At 41.4% G+C, this 22,622-nt stretch overlaps 1 protein-coding gene across 1 annotated transcript; it reads right to left on the bottom strand.

Annotated features, from left to right (window-relative positions):
- Positions 1-1,973: 1,973 nt before the first annotated feature.
- Positions 1,974-12,838, bottom strand: PHAX (phosphorylated adaptor for RNA export). Its single transcript, XM_035569397.2, has 5 exons — positions 12,658-12,838; positions 10,303-10,922; positions 7,537-7,657; positions 5,766-5,849; positions 1,974-3,320 (listed from the first exon to the last, which is right to left on the bottom strand). The coding sequence occupies exons 1-5, from the start codon at positions 12,760-12,762 to the stop codon at positions 3,051-3,053; spliced, it is 1,200 nt and encodes a 399-aa protein (XP_035425290.1). The 5' UTR covers positions 12,763-12,838; the 3' UTR covers positions 1,974-3,050.
- Between the last annotated feature and the right edge of the window lie 9,784 nt (positions 12,839-22,622).

Genomic DNA, 22,622 nt, shown 5'->3' on the forward strand with positions numbered 1-22,622 from the left:
TTAACATTTTTCCTTTTGACCATTAAGCGTGAGTAAACTCATTCCCCAGTGAGGCTGAGCGCCACCTCTGTCAAGGTCCAACTCTTCTTTTGAAACACTCTACAATAAACAGAGTAGAAACAACTGCCTTGACTGCTCTGAAACATTTAAAGATGTCCCAGGGTCTGTTTTCTGTAGCTGAAGTCTGATCACCTCGGGAGACAACTGGAGCGAACGTGTGGTTGGGCCTGTGTTGAAAAGAGGGATGACGGACAGTTGCAGAGCTGCACGAATAGCACGCTGGTGGAGACAGACATAAATGTGAAGCAATGCAGGAACAGCCAGGCAACTGGAACAAGTGAAATTTTCTTACATATTGCTCTTGAACATCCCTCCCACCCCTGTTACATACACAGCAGTGAACATCTTTTCTCAGGCCCACTGTACCTGCTCCCTTGTAAACTGTGGTTTGCAGACTCTGGATAGGTTAAAGGCTTTTGAAAGGGGTTCATTAAATCGTCCTGCATGTTGTTCTCAATTAAAAGGTTAATAATATTGCATGTTGAGCTGTCGACATATAACCACATTCTCTTGAACTGAAAGGTCAAGACACACAGATCTACTTTTAGTTATTTTAAGTGTTTCTGAAGCAGCTGTTATCATTTCTGAATACTTGGCAGTATTGAAGTTGCATGTAATTATGCCTTTAGGGAAGAATCTTCTGCTATTGCCCTTTTAAACTCATTTCCTTGTAAAAATAAATTATTTAAAATCTTTTTATTCCTCAACTCAAGTAATTCTGCAGAAACAATTTGGCAGTATTATTAGATTCAGTTCACAGCCAGGAGGTTCAAGTTTCCCCAGAGAGATTTGGCAACTACAGAAAGGATAAAGTATTTTTCTTTCCCCCCTTTTTCAAAGGCTAATTTGAGGAGCCTGTTGATGTCACTCTCAGAAATTTCTTGGACAATAATCTCGTAGATATCAGCAGAGTCATATACCAAATACATGAACATCCTCTTTCATATCTGCTATGATCTCATCTGTGTAAATCCTCACATAATCGCTGATGTGAACTCACGCTTAGCGTTACTCGAAAGCTTGTTTCATATACATGGTCCTCTATGGGCTTGCCTTCCACAGTAAACTGCAGTGGGTCTATGCCTTCCTCCTACCTGTGAAATCCTCTGCTGAGGATTCATTTGCTTGTGGACTGGTGGAAAAAAAATTGACAAAACCATAGCAGGGAGGAAGGAAGGAAGAAAGGGAGGGCGGAAGGAAAATATTTTTCAGAGGCCAGGCAAACTGGCATATTGCCTATCCAGTATATGCTTTTATACCTATCTACAGGAAACCCACTGGGGTGTTAACACTGCCAGACAGCTGCTGAGCACAGAAAATTATTTAGAGCTGGGGCAGACTGCCATGGCAGGGAGAGCAGTGCAAGAAAAATTCCTCTGTTCAGCTACTTGACTATCAAGGGTAGGGAACCCTAAGGCTCTTCTCTTCTAGCTTGCTTGGCACCTGCTTCTTTCCACTCATTCTGAAAAATGCCAAGAAGATTACAGCTTTACAGCTGTGGTGCTCAGGTATTCATCTGCTCTGTGCTCTTTGGGCTAAACTGGGAAAATACAATCCTGCGTAAATTGAAGGATGCTGAGTATGTCTTCAATTTGTAACCCACAGAGGAAAGAGACTGAGATGTTAAACTGGAGTAATAGTTACTATCAGACAATTCCTGTGGAAATTTCATAAGCATGCTTGGTATTCTCTTATTCCCAGTTATATGTATTTTGACAAGGGGCCATAATAATTAACCTTTAAAAAAATAAAAAAGGAGTATGACACTGCTATTCTCCTTCCATGGGCACACATTCTGATTTCTGAAAACACCAAAACAGAGCACTGTAAAATCAATAATTCTTTAAAAAACAATCAAACAACAAAACACAAATAAAACACCACCACAAAAAAAACAAACATGAACAAACTGATCAGTTTGATTTCATTTTTATACTGAAAAATAGCGTATATTCACAGAAAACACAACTTATTTTAGTGACCAAGTATGTAGATATCATACATATCAGTGTTGCAAATGTTCTTCAATTATATTAAAAGCAATGTTCAACATAAAAGTTACCTTCAAACTTATGAACTGCACAACAGTCTTCTGCATCAAGTAAAAATTATCTTTTGCATACTATTATTTTCTTAAGATTCACGCAAAGGAAAACTGAATTTATGCAAGCTGCACATAGCTTCATTCTACTGCACATGAGAAAAAGCATGGAGACAAGAATTGCAATATTCATACCTGCACGTAGAACTTACATACCCTTGGGGGGGAAAACATATTACATTTCTGCTCAGAAAGAATTCACTTATGTTTTAGAACAAAAAGATCTGTATAAGTTGTCTGTGGATTCATGTAAAAAGCTTAGACAGAACAAGTTGGAAACTCAAACCACTATTATAAAATGGAGTGAACTGCTGCAGAAATTTACAACATCCACTGTTCAACAGTACTTATTTACAAGGTTGTTATCAAAAAGTCAGTAGCTATGAAAATTCAGTTAATTTCACAAGCCAATCTGCTTTTACAGGTCTTAATCCTATAAACACCGCTATTCTTGTCAACTCACTGTCATATTAGGACCACAGGATCTTTTACATCAAGACTGACTTTATGCCAGTGTTTCTGTCCAACTGTGATTAGGAATATCCCCCACTTGATGGCAACTTCGTTAGCTTCAGCAGACTAAGTAGGATGTATTTGGTTAAAACAGACTTAATGCCTAAATTTAATACATGGCTAGAAAAAAGTTCCTAAGGGACAAACACAGTGATGCAGTTGTTATCTAGAAAAATCTTAACAGTTTTTGAAGACTTAGCAAACAAGTAACAGGACAACTAACATGTTTCATGCTGTTAAATTTAGCTAAGAATTATGTCACTTTCTTCACCATCGAATATTTCCCACGTTTCTGCAATTTAGAAAACATGAAGTCATGGGATAATAAGAAACACTCATTTAATGTGTTTCATAGAGACTTCGTTATCATTGTGAACTAAAAGATCTCCAAATCATGAGCATTATCAATTTCTATAATATCTTCAGGTTCCATCTTTGCTTCATGGTGTCCATCCTGTAAATCATCCAGGGAAGCCAGAGCCTCATTTGTATCACTAGCAAAAGTCTCACGAGATGCATCATCGTATTCTTGCAGGTTAAGCCCTTTGATGGCTTTTTTCATCTTCTTTCCTAGAACTTGTATTCTCCTCTTCTTAGCAGCTTTTTTGTTTTCATACTCCTTTTGGTTTTCCAGATAGAATATTTCCTTGAAAGAAAAAAAAAAGTTTGGTATATTCATTTTACTAGTGCTTCCTAAAGAGAACATGAAGTAAAATCCTTTTTATGACTAATACTGCTGAACAATAACTAATATATACATTGTTCAAAGTATGAGTAGAGATAGCAATTAAGAAATATGCCCCATAAATAATTCTATTATATAATTTCTCAGTGATTTCAAACTACCATGTAAGTAATGCTTTAAGTTTTCATTTCAAACATGCAGATGACACAAAACTGGGAGGAGTGGCTGATACGCCAGAGGGTCATGCAGCCATCCAGAGCGATCTTGACAGGCTGAAGAAATGGACTGATAGTGGACTTATGAAGTTCAACAAGAAGAAAATATTGCACCTGCAGAACCCCAGGCACCAGAACATGCTGGGGGCCAACTGGCTGAAAAAAACAGGGTGGCAGAAAAGGACCTAGGGGTCCTGATGGACACCAAGCTGAACGTGAGCCAGCAATGTGCCATTACCACAAAGAAGGTAACTGTGTCCTGGGCTACGTTAGACAAACATGGCCAGCAAGTGGAGGGAGGTGATCCTTCCCCTTTCCTCAGCGATGGAGAGGCCACGCCTGGAGTGTTGTGCCCAGGTCTGGGCTACCCAGTGCAGGAGCCATACAAACATACTGGAAAGAGTCCAACAAAGGGCCATTAAGATGTTAGCCTGGAGAAAAGTATGCTCCAGGGGTCCCATATCTCATTAATATATACAAATACCTGAAGGAAGAGCGTGAAGAAATCAGACAGGTTCTTTTCAGTGGTGCCCAGTGCCAGAACAAGAGGCAACAGGCACAAACTGAAACACAGAAGGTTCCTCCTGAACACTGGCAGATGTTTTTTGACTGTAAGGATGACTGAGTATTGGCATAATTTTCAGTTGGCTGAATTTCTGAAACAATCAGAACCTGTATGGATGTGGTCCTGGGCAACCTCTTGTAGTGGGGCCCTGCTTTGTGCAGGCCAGTTGGACCAGAGGGCCTACCTCCAGAGGTCTCTTCCAACATACGCCACTCTAAGAAAAATATTTTATGCCAAATTGAAAGAAAATTTTTAAAGGTGACCTGTAGAGAAATCCTGACAGAAAGTTGCTATTACAACTTTAAATGCTTTCCCCCCAGAACTGAAATTTGAGGCCAGGAATCATGATTATTACTGTCAAACTTTTGTGAACCCCTGCGTTTAACTCCTACAAAGTATTACTCTTACATGTTTCCTCCTTATGTTAAGGGGGAAAAGATCATGTAACATAATTAAATACAGCTACATGCCTTTTTTTCCTGTTCATTTTATGAAAAATGGAAGTTGCATAAGGAAAACATTAATGCTTTTTTCACCCCAGGAGTTGCAAGTCAAGCGCTAAGGACAAACAAACCTGTGAGAGATCTGCATACAAGACAACTTGTATGATGACAGTATTACACTTACTTTTTGCACAGGACTGTGTATCAAATGATGTCTCGGACTATCAGTCAAGTTCATTTAGTAAAAACTGCTGCCTCATTAAACACTTGCCAGTATTAGCAGGAGAAGAATGAGGCACACAATTACTAGGGCACAGAGCAGGGGTGGAAGAGGTGGTTTTTTTTTTTTTTGGAAATGAGGTAAAGTGATTAAAGTCGCATCTTTTTGTGACTACTGTAAGCTGTGGAAGATTTTTTTTAAACATACAACAGACAATCATATTTATGTTAGTTCACCTCTTTCCCAGTACAAGATACTGGGATGATACGTAGAGTGGGCTGTAGCCACCAGCCACCTACAAACAAACGAGTCATTCTTTAAACAAACTTAAATAAATGGCAAATACTGTTCAAGAACAAAGTTGTTTTAATAGCACGAAAAATACCATCTCAGACTATTTCATACTGTAAAAGGAAAGGCAGTAATATTTACAAGCTCACAAAACTAAGGTGGTGAGCACCACAGATGAGGCCAGAGAGCAGTTAAGACTAGGTTCAGATCACAGTGTGATGGCCCGTACTGCCTGGTGCTACAGCTGGAGCTGTACAGGACAGACGTATTTTATAAGAGAACACCATTAAACCAGTATAGAGGCAGATGTCCAAAGGGAAAAATACTGTAATAACTAAAATAACCGTAGATAACATTACTGTAAAGCATATACAAAGTAAAGAAAATACAGCATTTAACTCTTCGGACTCTACAGTCTCATTATCCCTGACAAGTTTTTGTGACTAGCAATACATAAAAGCTGTTCCTTTTGCATTGTGTGAATGTACTTCATCAATTGTTATTTCCTTGTATTTTGAATATGAAAAGCTGGTTTCTTTGGAATATACTTCCTTTGGAATAATAGAATTAAACTTGCTAGAAGTTATGAGGAGGATTCAACTGTAACATTTCTGGCAGAATACCCCCCCCAAATTTACTTTGGACAATCACTTGTACTCTTGACAATTTTACCTTGATTTGCTCTTCTTTGACACTGGGTGTATTCTTCAGCAGGTTTAAATAAACACCCCCTGGTGTTCTCCTCCTGGTACCGTTCTTAATAGGGAAAAAGTAAATTGGTGGTAACAGCAAACCTAACAAGAACTTGTTGATACAAAAACAGCACAAAAGACAATGCTTTCTACTGAGACAAAATCCAGAAAGTTAAGTTCTGCCGTGCTACATGTTATTATAACCATGACCCCGGTTCTTTTTTTACTTGCAGCTGTTCTAGTCAGAAGAAGGTCAACTACTAGGTTGCTACATTTTGACAGGTAATGTATAAGGCTTCAGAAAAATCTGCTTTAGAACATCAAACCAAATTTTTCAACTACGCTCTGCTTCTGATCTTGGTAGTGAAGACATAAAATGCTAATATATTCTAACTACTCTCACAGCTGTCTGCAATAATGCATGTATTAGGTTAGATATTCAAAATAGTCCTAACATAAAAGCATAGTACAAAGTCAAAAATTAATTTCATAAAATTATGTAGAATCTCATTTATTTATCTGCAGAATTTTGCATTTCTGCCTAAGGTGTAAGTTTCTCCCCACAATGCAGTAGTTTTCAGTGGAACAACAGTGGTGTGATGCATCATACTGAAGCATGAACAGACCCAACTTTGAAATCTTTATAAATTATAAATACTAATTATCAGAATATTTTTCAACTACGATTCACAGCATATAAGGTTGAGCTGCTACTCTAATGCCCTAATACCGTATTAAATGACACTTTTCTACTAAATAACAAACACAATCCAAAAGTTCTAACAAGGAGCCTCGATTTTTATATCTGTTCTTGAAACAACAGATGCCACATACTTCTATCATCCTAGTTGCACAAAATCCCAACCAAGAAAAACGGTATACTAAATCTGCCTTTCAAATGGTATACTCTGATCTGCAGCCAAACAGCCTGTGCCACTAGAAGTTGTCTCCTTTCATCTCCTTTGTAAATACTTAAATCCTTCAAGACAATAGACTGCTTTTAAGAGAGTTCACTAGCTAGAAAGCTTTCTCCCTGACTTGCAATGATTGAATGTAAAAAATATAAACAATACACAAGGCTCTTCCTGCTCCTCCATTTTTTTTTCATTTGCCTTACAGATCATTATTTAACAAAAACACGCACAAAAACTTACAGCCTATCCATTACATATAGGATTTTTACTATAATTTCTAATAGATATCAGTGATTGTTTCTGCTCTCCTGGCACACAAACTAACAGTCCTACAACAAAGCTAATAGATTCGCTTTTTAAAGTTACTTTTCAAACGTGGTATTAGATATGCTCAACATAGTATGTTGACCTCTGATTGCATGCTGATTAACCTAAGTAGGTTAGTGCCGTAAAACAGCCTAAAAATTGAAGCTTTTATTCATGATTTAGAATTCCTTACTCTTAAGTTTGTGAGGGAAACAACCCAAGAGAAGGCAGGTAGCACATGTTAACAGTGTAAAACACATACTGATCTGAGGACACAAAGTTGGGCAATTTCCAGTTTCATTCATCTCACTGTTTCCTCTAACCCTGCTGGCGGTTACATTACTATTTACTGCTAAGTGACTTTCATGGCTCAAATGAAAGATCTCCTTCCTGAGAGAAGGCCATAGGTTAATGCATGGCATCTGTGAGAACCTGTTAAATGTGAAGGCTATGCAATAGTACTACTTAAATGTTCTGCAAGTAAAAAGCATCCTCCCCACCCTCAAACCCACAATATCACATCCTCCTTACCACTATGAACAGTCCACCATTTTGTTCCACTTCAGCTGTTTCCATGAGCAGTTCAATGGCTTTTCGCTTTCCAATTATTTTCACTACTCGGGCAATTAAATCTTTCTTTGGCTCACAAAGTCTTAGAGAGAGAAAACAAACAAACACACACATGTACAGTCAGTAGAATTTCAAGTAAATCACCCAAAGAACTTCCATAATCACCAACTTATTCCGCGGGACGTGAAACTGTGCTAAAATCTGTCTCTACACATTTAGATGTGTTTCAGTGGCTTCTAAAATGTAATTTTATAATATCGAGTTTCTAAGGGCTAGTAACTTCTAAAGTATGCATTTTAAATAATTATTTCAACAGAAATGCACTGTTTTCCCTCTATTGAATTGTGAGAAGTTAAATCATATGAGAAACGGTAAAGCCCTTTTTAAACATCTGAAATTACAGTATAAAAGAAGTGTTACACCAAACTGTAACTTTAAAAGAGTTACAAGCACAAAGTCAGCAAAAAAGATGGATGTTACAGTAAATGTGTAACATTTAGGCTAGTTAGAAACAGTTAAATCAACAAGTAACAGGAGACAACAGCAAATGTAAAAGTCACATGTGCAACTGAAACAAACCCACATAATAAAATAACATGATGTTGACCAACCTATGATCAAACCCATCAAATTATCTACCTAATCTATCAAATGCCAACAGAAAAAAATACCACATTAATACTGAGTTAAATCCCCCCCTTTTTTTTTTTAGCAACCACATCCTAATAAGTTTTCTATTGTGAGTCTGCATGAAAGAAGTTTTACACAGCATCAAGTCACTGTGCCAAAATGTGTACTCCTACTGGAAAAAAGCCTAAGCCCACAAATCAAAACCACCTGTCAAGAGCAAGGGTTCATGCTCTAAACTCTCTTTTTTTAAATGACAAATCTAATTATGCACAATCCCAAGCAGTAGGTTTAAACTTTAAGGACCAACAGATCACAGCAACTACAAAAATTTCTTGAAAACCATCTCCAGCCCTCAGTGCTCTACGTGACATGACTATGCTACAACTGTCCTAACCATGCAAACGTTTACCAAGCCAGCAACACTTTATGTTGTGCTTAATCTGAATTCAAAGAATGATAAGGCATCAGAAATTGAATTCTTTCTTATATTTTTATAGGATTGAATTCTAAATTGTGAATTATTGGAAGAGAAGAAAAGGTTTCTCAAAGATGCAGGCAAATTTAAGATAACCAGGACTCCTTACAGAGGTTTCTGTTACCAGCAGAGGCAGCCTAAAAAGTCAGATCTCCACCTCGTGTTCATCCTACTCCTGTACAACCTTCTTCTGGGCACTTTAATGCTACGCAGAGCAACAGGGACTGAGCAAGGTTAAGAGGCAAAAACGGCACAAGACTGACAGAAAACCTGTTTCATTTCCATTCATTGTGTGAATCCAGGCACAGATGGCACAGCACAGCTTAAATAATGGTGCCGTCATCCCTATAAGCACAGTTCTACTGACATAGTTCAGTGCAGCTATTCCTATAAATAATTAGAAAAAAAAAAAAAGGGCTTCTGCCCTTATTGTCATGAAGCTAAACAGAACAAAGAAAAAGTTTGTTAAAAGTGACATGTTCCAAGTTTTCAGATTCACAAATGAGAAGATACTGAGAACTGATAACAGCATTAATCACTGCCTAATTGCTGTATTTCAGCAAAAAAATTTGGCAATACCAAGTATCATATGTCAGAGATCAACAATGATCAACAAACCCAGTTGAGATGTCAATATACAAATCAGTAAGTCCTTTAACTTGTTTCCTAGTTACCAATTTTGCTCCTTTGCACTGCTGAAAAGAATACAGCAGCTTAAATCAATCTTAAATCACTACTGTCATGTGTCCCCATATTCCCCTGCATCAGTCCAGCCCTGCCAGTGCAAGCTTAAAGGAAACTGAGCAGCAAACTGACTGGGGAAACAACCTTACCTGAAAACTAAGCCTTAAAAAAAAAACACAATAGGATTTTGAACAGGTAAGTTCTCAGACTGTCAGCTCAGTGTACCGTCAGTAAAGAGCAGGACTGTGAAAAGAATTTGATAATGTTGCGCATGGCTGGAGCTTGATAACCCTAATGCCGGCTGGCATAGATTAGTACAGAACTTCAGCACAGTTTCACAACACAAAAAGAGAGAAGGCTTAATTTCAGTGCTGGTGTCTAGCCCTGGCACAGCCCTTAGTTACAGCAGCAGTGAAACATCTCTGCAGACAGGGATGTTCCATGCATGTGAAGGAAACTTGTTTCAGAAGCCGTGCTCTCCAAAGCACTACACTATCTAAGTCAACTATAGTTTCAAAGATTTATAACTCAGATTTTCATGGTGAAAACAGCATGTGTACATTGGTGTCTAACTTCAAATTCACATTTTTAAGTACAGGGTATTTCCTAAAAAAGCTACTGTTAAATCTAACTAGTGAGAAACGGTATTTGTCCTTGCCACTGCTGTCAAATAACACATCATTCCAGTCAACCTCTACCTACCCCTTTCAAAAAAGAAACAAAAATTTGGACACCATTACTGGATGCTTCTAGAAGACAACAATTATAATGCTGTATTTTAATTTCAGGCCTTTGGAAATAGCCACAAGGCACTCATGCTTTTTATATGTTGGTATTACAGGTTTAGCAGCCAGAAAGCTTTTTTTTTTTTTTTTTTGCCTTTTTTTCCATCAGCATCTCACCCATATTTAAGGCAGATGCATCATTACCCAACTTACCGATAAGCTATTTCATCCGCCACTTTTTCGTCTGAATCTTCTTCTGTTATTTCATACCTTCCTTTATATTTCATTTCTTGTCTTTCACCCAGTCTATCTTTTACAGGCCGCTTCCGTTTGAGAAAGCCTTGTCCATTTTCTTCTTCTGCTGGAGCTGTTTTCTTGTCATCATGCATGTATTCATCCAGTTCTTTATCTAATGTCTCTGCCTCCTTTTGCTGAGCTTCCTTCATCAGCTTTTTAGCCAATAAATAATTGTAAGTCTCAGACTGCCTGCTTCTGTCAATACTACCATCCATTCCTAGAATCCCAAGTTCAGTAGCCACTGCATCCTGATTCTGCTCCTGGAGCACAACACCCCAAATATTGTTGACCTTCTTACCACCTACAGCAGTTTGTTTTTGGTGGCTCTGGCTAAGCGGAAAAGGCTCAGACTTAGCAGGAGGAAGGTTGAAACATTTCTGTCGTTTTCGTTTCCACAGACAGCTGTCATCATCAGATTCAGAAAAGCTTTCATCACTTGAATCCACACTTTTGGTTGTTCGATAAGGAACGCTTGGTGCACAGGATGAAATGCTGCTCTGGAAAGGTCTGCCTGAATTACTGCCGTCACGTGATTTCTGGAATGAAGAAATAAATATCTGTTAATCCAATTACTTTTGCAAAGAAAAAGAGCTATCAAGTCATGCCAAAAATTTCATTAGTTAGCAGTTATTAATCTTGATTTGTGGCTGTTTGGGCAGTCTTCTATAAGCATGTTATGGGCTACAGTTGACGCGAGCATCTTACGAAACTCCTCTATTTTGAATGCTTCTACAGCATGGTTGCTACAGAAAAAAAAACATATCAAGAGTCACTGATCTGCTTAACATAACCTTTATTGAATCACACTAAGTAAGATTATTAAGAGACTGGCAAAGCTATTACAACTCCCAATTCAGACAATGACAGACACGCACAGTAGTTTTAAAAAAGCAAACCACCAGATCAACTTAGTGAAAGTTTCTGTAACAGTAGAGAAAATAATGTTTTCTCTGGAGTCTGACCTGCCAGAAAGAGATCTGGACTAACGACCTGTAATGACAATAGTGCTTCTCGGGTCTCTAGTGAGGAGGAAAAGAAAAAAAGAACTATAAATCCACAATAGCTGGATGCTGCTCAGACTTTGAGAAGTGAACTGGGTGTGCTAATTCTGATTCACACGGGACAGAACATGAACAGTTAGTGATGGTAATACCCTAGAGAAGAACTCGGTTTTCACAGAATCACAGAATGGCTGAGGTTGGAAGGGACCTCTGAAGATCACCAAGTCCAACTCCCCTGCCAAGCAGGATCACCTAGAGCACATTGTGCAGGATGGCATCCAGGTGGGTTTTGAGTATCTCCAGAAAAGGAGACTTCACAACCTCTCTGGGCAACCTGTTCCAGTGCTCTGCCACCCTCACAGTAAAGAAGTGCCCCCTCATATTCAGCTGGAACCTCCTGTGCTTCAGTTTTTTCTTCTTTTAAAGCAAGAACATGCTACTGACTCACCATAGCCACTTATTAATTTAGACAAAAGACCCAAAAGATATTAAAATGTTCCACAAACAAGTCCAGTTGCTATAATATTCATAAGATAGTAATTCCCCATTTATCTGATAGGTAAATTTAGAACATTGAATCAACTCTGCGTAATCTATGGAAACACCACAGGCAACATAACCCAGAATTCTTATTCACAACTGGAAGGAAATTTTGGCCATGCTGCCCATGCCATTCTACAACAAGCACTTTCCTTATTGCTAATTCCAGGTTTCCCCTGGCTGATTTCTTATCACAAAGTTATGTACTGTGCTGCGATATTTAGATTTAAATTTCTCTTAATCTGAGGTTAAAGAATCCTTACTGCGTTCACCACAATTATGGTAACATTTCTTCTCTTTCTATAAGCAGAGAGAGAAGAAAGGCCTTCAACTTATTTTATATTACAAAATACCTGTGTTTCACGTTATTGAATATACCTTGAGCACTAACAACTGCACACCCGCAGAGACACCCAGAGCACCCCACATCTCCCCAGAATTTCGGGGAGCAGCCGAACCTCCACCCGAGGCAGGCCACCAGCTGCTGCCCACCACCCCCACGTGTGCCCGAGGCGGCTTGTGCCTTTTGTTCCCGACCAGACGCCCCGGGAGCACGGCGGGCTGCCCTTCGCCCAGCTCCCCCAGCCCCCGAGGACCAAAGGAGCCCGAGGGGGCTTCCCAGAAACGTCCCCCAGCGGAACGGCCCGGCCGCGGCCTGCACCCACACCCGCACCGGGAGGCGGCGGGGCCGGGAAGGCCGCGCCCGGTGCCCGCCTCGCCGCCCTCTCACCTGCTGCTGGCCCACCGGGGAGCCGGCTCCGGGCATGTCGGAGTCCGAGTCGGAGAGCTCGCCGTCCTCCACGTCGCCCTCCATCCGCCGCGCCTCAAGCGCCATCCTGACACCGCCGCCGCCACACCGCAGCGCGGCGATGCCCCGGGCGGCGGGGCGGGGACGCGGGGCGCGGGGCACGGCGGGAATGGCGGCGGGGCGGGTGGCGCCGCCATCTTGTGCGCGGCAGGGGGTGCGGGTACCCCCGCATGGCGTCGGGACGGCGCTGTAGAAGCGGAAGGTGTTGTGCGACCAAACACAACTACAGTCAGTAAATAAAATATAAACCCTGTGGCTGCCCGGCGGCACCGACCGCAGCCCGCAGCTCCTCAGCGGCAGCAGTAGGGCAGGAAGATGGCTCGCGCTGATCTGCACGGCAGATTCTCCTCGGATTTCTTCAGCTAACGCTGGAGGGAAAGCCCCACCAAAATGCTCAGTATCAATAAAAAGAAACAAATAAAAGAACAATCTAGAAGCGTGGAGAGAGAGGGTGTGTATGTGTGTGGTGTGTGTGTGTGTGTGTGTGTGTGGTGTGTGTGTGTCAATGAATACAGAGTAATGGCTTGTTTAAGAGATTGACACTCAGATTTTATCATTATTATTATTATTATTATTATTTTTGTCACTATCACAACAGTCCAATCCATTTAAAATCAGTCAAACTATTAAAAACTCAGTGAAAAGAGTCTCTGGTTGTTTTAGCTCCAATGATTGCCAGGTAGGTCTATTCAGCTTATGTCTTCCTTCATAATTAGTATATTATTATATATTACTATATGTATAGTCCCTCAGCTGTGTACACAAAATGGCGGGATGTGCATGTTCAAGAAGCTTACTGTGTTTCTGGGTGGCATTTGAAAATCTCGAGTTAGGCACTGAGGTCCCTCATGCAGTGGAGAGCTAAGAAGAAATCTCTTCATTAACACCCGAAGCAAGGAGCCACTCAGACCTAGCTAATGAGAACAATTAAACCAAGAGACTGGTCTTTGCTCTTACCTGACATCTCAGACTAGCATTAGGTCTGTTGCTATTGGCACCATACATAAAAGCGATGGTTTGATACTGACAAAGAAAGATATGTTATCTACCAGAAATACAATTTTCTATGAGATTTAATATACTGTCGATGGTTCCTGCCTATGTATATACTGTGACCTGTCATGTTTTGAAGAATGACAAAATCAAAGGCTGCTATTGAATAAATAAAGCATGATACAGATGGTGCCATGCTGTTCTAAATGTAGATAAAGTTCAGATTACCATTAGTTAAGATAGAAGTAGCTGGCACTGTGGATTGTGGTTAATTTTTAGAGCTTCAGAGAATCTTCACAGCACCTTGATGCAGAAAACAGAATCCAGTGGTTACTGTCTGATGGATGGGTAGTTAGTGTGATGCCCCTTTTTGATACAACAGAAAACTCATGCAAATCAGAAAGAAAATACAATTAACAGTAATATGCACTTTCATATGCATATCCAACTTCCACAGCGATTAGCAAGATAAGCTATTCTACCTAAACGGTGGTTCAATTTCTGTGCATATACAGATAAATGTTAACTTGTTAAAGATAAATTATTCTTGAAATATGAAATGAGTTCAAATGTTCAATGAAATGTGAATATATGAAATATCTTTCAAACACAAGGATTCCACACAAAAATCCTGTCACACAACAAACAACACATGATGTGGGTCACACAACTCTCAAAGTGCAAAGCCTATCATGAAATGTGTGACACATCCCATCACACAACACAAGAAGTGTGAACTGTGTCGTAAAAATAGTGCATATCATAAAAATGACAGACTGGAGAAGAATTTCCATGCCTTCCCTGAAATAGCATTAGACTTTTTGTTTCAGGTTACACAGGAATTATTTCAGGAAAATGATCCAGCTGAAAACTGGCCTAGCCAGAAAAGATGTTATTCTTCAGCCAGGTCAGTTCCCTGGCTCTCTAGACAGAAGTGACAATGCAGACACAAATAACTGAGAGAAAAGAAAAAAAGCTAGGTCTACCTCTTTTGGCAGCGTGTGCATTCGTCCCAGAGGTAATTTCAATAAAGGCAATATAGTAACTCAATTACTGAAGCCCTCCAGATGGTATTTCCTGCAGGAAAACAAACAAGCAAACAAAACTTGCATTGGATTCCAGCCACAGAGACTTCAAAACGTTTTCACTTGTACCCTTATTCTTGAGCACACAGTACTTGGCCGCAGAGCTTTTTAGTCCTCAGAGCTCTTCTTCTGGCTCCAGTGACAATCTCTTTCCCAGGGATCCAAGATAACCCCAACATTGAACATTCTTGCATGCATTTTACATACATTTGTTTGTTTATTTTTTTCTCTAAAACCAGCAAATTTGCAGAACACATGTGAACTGTTTAGTTTGTCTAACATCACAATAAACATTATCTTTAAGAATGTGGTCAAGACCAAGTATATCACAAAGACCAAAAAAATCTCAAACACATGCTCTTTACTTTCTATCCTTGACTTTAGCTGACCTTGAGAGAGTACAGATGTCTCTGATCTGAAAATTTATAAACTCCAGTGTATCTTGTTGTTCTTGTCAATATTCTTCAAATGGTAGAGAATTGTGCAGTTGTGATTCAATGAAACAACAATGAGGTGCTGAAACTTTATTGTTCTTTGCCCTTTAAAAGTACACTGTGTGCAGGAATGAAAAGAAAGAAATATTGGTTCAGTGTACGTGTTTAATAGAAGACAATTTCTTTGACTGTTCTTCTCTGAGACCGCTACCAACCACCGAGAAGGAAATGATTCATAGCAGTGATATTCATGGGATTGCTAATCCAGACTGTGAGACAGCAAATGAATCCACACTAGTGGAACTATGCTGTCTTTTCAAAGTGCTAAGCAAGTAGGACTCTCAAAAGTAAAAACAAAACAAAACAAAACAAAACAAAACAAAATATATATATATACAAAAGTTTTTAACCGTGGGAAAAACTTCAGGAGAATTTAGGGCTATTCCATACAGCTCTTTGCATAACAATATTGCACTCAGCAGTAAAGTATTTCTCTAATGCACATGGCTTTATATTCACAACCATTCGCATGAGCACTGTTTTCATGAGACTAGCTGTTATAATGATCATCTCAGTACCCACTGCTTTGTATGTAAAGTTGTGTGCATATCTTCTTTGTCACATGGATCTAGAGTGCTCTAGGCTATTCCAAAGACTGTTGCAATGCAAAGTATATTAGCTCATTCTAACAGCATTCCTGTTGTTATTACCTTCTCAACCACCTATGAAAATTTCTTTACCTCAGCAGCAGGTAGTTTCCTCTCTAAATTTATGAAGTAAAACCAAAATCACTCTATTTCAGTATAGTTGTAAGCAAATGCTTTACAATTACTAAAACACTCATTAATATCATGTCTCACTGAGTCTAGTATCTATCACTACATAAGTTAGCTTGAAAGCCAGCCTCTCAGATACATGTATATATCACATGTGTGTGCACGTCTGACTTTTGTGCATTTTCAAATGATAAAGGAAACAATCTTTTAAGAATATAGTGGACATGGTGAATTAGCTTTCATCAGTAGTAAATTATTTCATCTGAAAGCAAGTTCAGTTTACAAAGAGAAAAAAAAAAGTGGATTTCTTTCTTTGCTTATTAGCTACATACAGCAGGTGATGTATACTTTAAAACTGTTTCATGGCCTCACTGATTTTCCATAGTGGGGCACAGCCTATCAGCAGAACAGCTCTTGGATTTTGTAAATAAAATATGCAGATAATATACCGAAAACATCTAGAAATGTACACCATCATTCAGATGCATTTTCTAGTGTGTAAGGAATAGTCAACATTCTACTCATCAGCACAAAATTCTCTTTGGCTTTAGCAACGTAAGATTTGCAGACAAAGTGTGGAGCTGGACTCCTTCAGGAACAGCAGAGCAGACAGCTCAGTTGCCTCATGCTCACCTCCATCCAGCTGAGTCTGAACACCTGTGTCACCTTTGTGAGAAACAAAGTTGTGTTTTTGCAACAGAAGGTGTTTTTGCAGTGTAAAATTCCACTAACCTTGCATATTCAAAAGTGATTGTGCAGGCATGACAGTAGTATAGCAGTAGGGAGTATCTAAGAAGATAAGGAGAAGGTCCCATTGTCCCAAAATAAAGAGGATAGCTAAGAAAAACAGGACAAGCAGTGCGAAATCAGTAAAAACAAAAATCATGGGCCCTCTAGTCACGAGAGAAGAAGGAAAAAAAAAAGGAAAATGAGAAATTAATGGTTGGTCAAATAAAATTTTACATATATGGTATACAAATGTGTTGAGAAACCAGTGTAGGTAAATGGGGAGGGATGCCTGTGACAAAAGACACACACACAACTCTACATACAGAGCAGTGGACACCAAGATGATCATTATTATAGTATATTGACATGTACATGACAGTGCTCACATGGGATTCAAAAGCAAATGAAATGTTAGAAAGTACTAGGAGGAGAAAGCAGCACAGAAAAACATAATTTTCACACTGTATAAATCCATGATGATATATACATATACATATCCATTATGCATATACAGTTTACACGTGTGCTGCTTTTTTTCTTCTCAAAATACAGAAGACCAAGAAAAACTATAGTAAAACTTGAGAAACTCTAAAGCATTTAGGAAAGTTAAATCAAAGATGACCATGGAACTACAGTTCACAGAGGCCAGTAGAACAGTGATTGGAATGGAAAAGATGGTTTGAGGATATTTGTTCACTGTCCTGCCTTACAGAAGGAACATGGGGCTAGCATGTGTCAGGTTCAAAACAACAAAATGGAGGTGATGGTAATCCATAGCTACACTCAGTCTTTGTCAGAGCGTGCTGTCAATGACAGAGGATTTACATCACTTCAAAAGGGATTAAAAATATAAAATCAATCAAAAAGCTATATCAGTTCAAAGATACCTTTGGCTTGGCATGTATTTGAGGACTGAATCTGAGCATAATCACACACTATGACAGGGATAACCGGGAAGATTTACTTTATCTGTCCTGTGCTTAACCACTTTCAAAGCCAGCTACTCTTCACTATTTTGATGAAAAGTCAGCCTGCTCTAGTATGGCCTTCTGTGTCTTCTCATATGTATGAGTGGGAGGAAGAAGGACTTATGTCTTAAAAGTAGCTATTTAAAATACTTTAGATTACAATAGATTCAGTTACAAGGGACCTTCAGAGAACATCACGTCCAACTGCCTGACCGCTTCAGGGCTAACCAAAAGTTAAAGCATGTTATTGAGGGCATTACCCAAATGCCTCTTGAACACTGACAGGCATGGGGCATCAACCACCTTGCTAGAAAGCCTGTTTCAGTGTTTCACAACCCTCAGCAAACTTGCTGCAGATGCATTGAACTCCTGCTCTAGACCATTGATAAAAATGCTGTGCCGTTCCTGCATGTCCTAGTGACAATGCTAGTGACCGTCCGCCAGCAAAGTGTTCACTACACTCTTTGACCCCTGCCATTCAACACATCTGTGGCATCTAGCAGTGCAGAAAGTGTGTTCCTTGATCCAGGGAAAGTTTATTCTGCAGAGCTGAATGTGAAGCACCAGCCTCCTACACCCTCTGTCCAAGTTGAGGCTGTGACCCTGAAGCCTGAGCTGGGCAGGTCACCTGCATCTCAGAGAACCTCAGCAGGGACAGACGCTGCTTGTTCAGAAGGCCCCAGCAAAACCAGTGGATGCTTCATGTGGGTGTATGAATCAGAATGCAAGGTCCAATGGTAGAAGTAGTGCTGTGGCTTCTCTCTGGAGAAAGAAGATGATAGGGCTTTAAACTAGAGTCGAAGGGGGAAGGGGATAAAACCAGGCATGCCGGTGATGAGCTAAGGGATGGTGCGCTAGAATCAGAGGGACTGTGTGTTAGTGAGGCTCTTCGGTCAGCTACACAAGGTGCTATGTGTAGGGAGGCGCATTTGAAGTGCTTCTACACAAACGCACGCAGTATGAGGAATAAAATAGATGAGCTAGAAGTCTTGGCCCAGTCCCGCAGCTATGACATCATCAGCATAAGCGAAACCTGGTGGGATGAGTCCTGCGGCTGGTGTGTTGCAATAGATGGTTACAGGCCCTTCAGGAGGGACAGGCAGGGTAGGCGAGGTGGCGGGGTGGCAAGGTATGTGAAGCATGGGCTGGACTGTGTGGAACTTCAAGTTGGCAATGGCAAAGTTGAGAGCCTCTGGGTAAGGATTAAGGGATGTCGTTGTGGGAGTCTATTACAGACCACCTGGCCAGGACGACAATGCCAATGAACTATTCTTTGCAGAACTAAGAGGTGCCTCGAGATCAACTCCCCTTGTCCTTATGGGGGACTTCAACTTGCCAGACGTCAACTGGGATCACCACATGGCTGACACGAGCAAGTCCAGGAGGTTCATAAAGCACCTAGATGATAACTTCTTGGTGCAGGTGCTAAGAGAGCCAACTAGGAAAGATGCCCTCCTAGATCTGTTGCTGGAGAACAGAGAGGGTCTTGTGGGAGAAGTGGCAATTGGCGGCCGTCTTGGTCATAGTGACCATGAAGTGGTTGAGTTTAGAATTTATGATGACAGAAGGAAAACTGTCACCAGATCTTCAGCCCTGGGTATGGGGAAAGCAGACTTCAGACTGCTCAGTGAACTAGTCAGCAAGGTCACCTGGGAAACTGCTTTTGAAGGCATTGGCGTCCATCAGTGCTGGTCAATCTTTAAGCACTGCCTCCTAAAAGCACAAGATCAGGCGATTCCAAAATATCGGAAGTCAGGCAAGCGGGGCAGAAGGCCGGCCTGGCTGACCAGGGATCTTCTACTGGAGCTAAGGCGAAAAAAGAAAGTGTACGGCTGCTGGAAGGAGGGTCAGGCGATGAGGAAGGAATACAGGGATGCTGTTTGTGTTTGTAGGGAGAAAATTCGTGTGGCCAAAGCCCAACTAGAGTTGAAGCTGGCCATGTCTGTGGGAGACAATAAAAAGTTTTTTTTTAGATATGTGAACAGAAAAAGGAGAACCAAAGAAAACAGGTCCGCTACTAGATGGGGAGTGTCTCCTCACAGACAATGACATAGGTAAAGCAGAGACGTTTAATGCCTTCATCACCTCTGTCTTCAACACTGATGATGGGCTTCGGGACCCCCGGTGCCCTGAGCTGGAGGACCATGACGGTGGGAATGACAAACTCCAACCGACCCTGAACGTGTGCGGGAATTGCTGCTCCACCTGGATCCATACAAGTCCATGGGTCTGGATGGGATTCATCCCAGGGTGCTTAAAGAGCTGGCTGACGTCATTGCGGGACCTCTCTCAATTATTTTTCAACGATCTTGGGAATCTGGAGAGGTCCCATTGGACTGGAAGCTGGCAAATGTTGTGCCAATTTTCAAGAAGGGTAAGAAAGAAGACCCTAGCAATTACAGGCCTGTCAGTCTCACGTCAGTGCCTGGTAAAATTATGGAGAAGATGATCCTTGAAGTTATTGAAGCACACCTGGGGGCAATGCAGTCATTGGTCCCAGCCAACATGGGTTCATGAGGGGTAGGTCCTGCCTAACAAATTTGATTTCTTTTTATGATAAGATCACCCATCTAGTCAATCAAGGGAAACCAGCTGATGTGATCTTTTTGGACTTCAGCAAAGCTTTTGACACGGTTTCCCATGGGATCCTACTGGACAAAATGTCCAGCATACAGCTAAACAAAAACATCATACGATGGGTGAGCAATTGGCTGACGGGCAGGGCTCAAAGGGTTGTGGTAAATGGGGCCACATCCGGCTGGCGGATGGTCACTAGTGGGGTCCCTCAAGGCTCCATTTTAGGGCCAGTCCTCTTCAATGTTTTTATAAATTATTTGGATGCAGGACTAGAAGGTGTTTTGAGCAAATTTGTCGACGACACCAAACTTGGAGGAGTTGTGGACTCGGCTGAGGGTGGAAAGGCCTTGCAGAGAGATCTGGACAGATTGGAGAGCTGGGCGATCACCAACCACATGAAGTTCAACAAAAGCAAGTGCCGGGTCCTGCACCTGGGATGGGGAAACCCTGGCTATATGTACAGACTGGGCGACGAGATGCTGGAGAGCAGCCCCGTGGAGAGGGATCTGGGGGTTGTGGTTGACAGCAAGTTGAATATGAGCCAGCAGTGTGCCCTGGCAGCCAGGAGGGCCAACTGTACCCTAGGGTGCATCAAGCACGGCATTGCTAGTCGGTCGAGGGAAGTGATTGTCCCACTCTACTCTGCGCTGGCGCGGCCTCACCTCGAGTACTGTGTGCAGTTCTGGGCACCACAGTACAAAAAGGACGTGAAACTGTTGGAGAGTGTCCAGAGGAAGGCGACGAAGATGGTGAAGGGCCTGCAGGGGAAGACATACAAGTAGCAACTGAGGTCACTTGGCCTGTTCAGCCTGGAGAAGAGGAGGCTGAGGGGGGACCTCATCACAGTCTACAACTTCCTCGCGAAGGGGAGTGGAGAGGCAGGTGACCTATTCTCCGTTATCACCAGTGACAGGACCTGCGGGAACGGTGTTAAGCTGAGGCAGGGGAAGTTTAGGCTAGACATCAGGAAGAGGTTCTTCACTGAAAGGGTGGTTGCACAGTGGAACAAGCTCCCCAGTGAAGTAGTCACTGCACCAAGCCTGTCTGAATTTAAGAAGTGATTGGACTGTGCACTTAGTCACTTGGTCTAAACTTTTGGGCAGACTTGTGCGGTGCCAGGAGTTGGACTTGATGATCCTTATGGGTCCCTTCCAACTCGGGATATTCTATGATTCTATGATTCTATGTGCTGCTTCTTTAACACAGTACCTGTTCAGAGCAAGTTGCAAGAGTTTGCTTCCCTGCCGTGCACTGTTCTGTAAGGGTTTCTGCTGAAGGACAAAATGTAATCTCAAAGCTTGAAGTGGGGGAAAGTGACACCCTTGTAGAGGGCTATCATCATTCTAAATTAGTATGGTAATTAATAACAAGCAGAAGACCCCAAGTATGTGCATGTTGCTTTCTGTGGCATTAACCGTGAGCAGAAGAAAAACATGCTTTCTGAAAAGTGTGTGCTTTTGATAGCTTAATTTAAAGCCATGAGGAGGTATGGTGTAGAGGAAGTGCTGTGCTGTAGCTGAAGGATGGAAAGTTTGGGTGAGCTGCAGAGGTATCAATTACATCTTTTGCAGATAACACAAAACAGGGGGTGAGTGGCAGATACTCTAAAGGGTTGTGCTGCCATCCAGAGAGATCTCAACAGGCTGGTGAGATGGGCTGACAGGAACCTCATGAAGTTCCTGTTAGAGGAGAAGGGCAAACAAGAGGTGTGAAGTCCTGCACTTGGGCAGACACAAGTAGATGCTGGATCTTGCAATAGACCTTGAATTAAAGATATTTTTTCCTTGATGAAACTTTCTGTTCGTATTTGGAGACTGAAGTGGAGATTAAATGGAAGGAAAACTTTGGCATGATCATCAAAAAAGCAGTAAGATCTTCATCCCATGTTATCTCTTTGCAATCCCTACTGGATGCCTCATGAAATTCAACAAGGAGAAGTGCAAAGTCCTGCATCTGGGAAGGAAACAACGCAGGGCAGGGGCCAGCACATGCTGGGGGGGGGGGCAACCCAGCTGGAAGGCAGCACAGAAGAGAAGGACGTAGGGGTCCTGGTGGACACCAAGAGTAACATGAGGCAGCAGTGTGCCCTTGCCACAAAGAAGGATAATGGGCTGCATTAGGCAAAATATTGCCAGCCAGTGGGAGGAGATGATCCTTCCCCTCTCCTCAGCCATGGACCTGGAGATAACCTTAGGGATCATCCAACACATGAGGAAGCAGTAGGTGTAGCTGCAGTAAAGGGGGGAGAAAGCAGCAGTGGTGGGGATAGCAACATCAAGACATTGGTAGCAATTTGGAGACTTTTCCTGTATGTTTCATGCCTTT

Source organism: Cygnus atratus, chromosome Z (genome assembly GCF_013377495.2).
Source record: "Cygnus atratus isolate AKBS03 ecotype Queensland, Australia chromosome Z, CAtr_DNAZoo_HiC_assembly, whole genome shotgun sequence".
NCBI classification, from domain to species: Eukaryota; Metazoa; Chordata; class Aves; order Anseriformes; family Anatidae; genus Cygnus; species Cygnus atratus.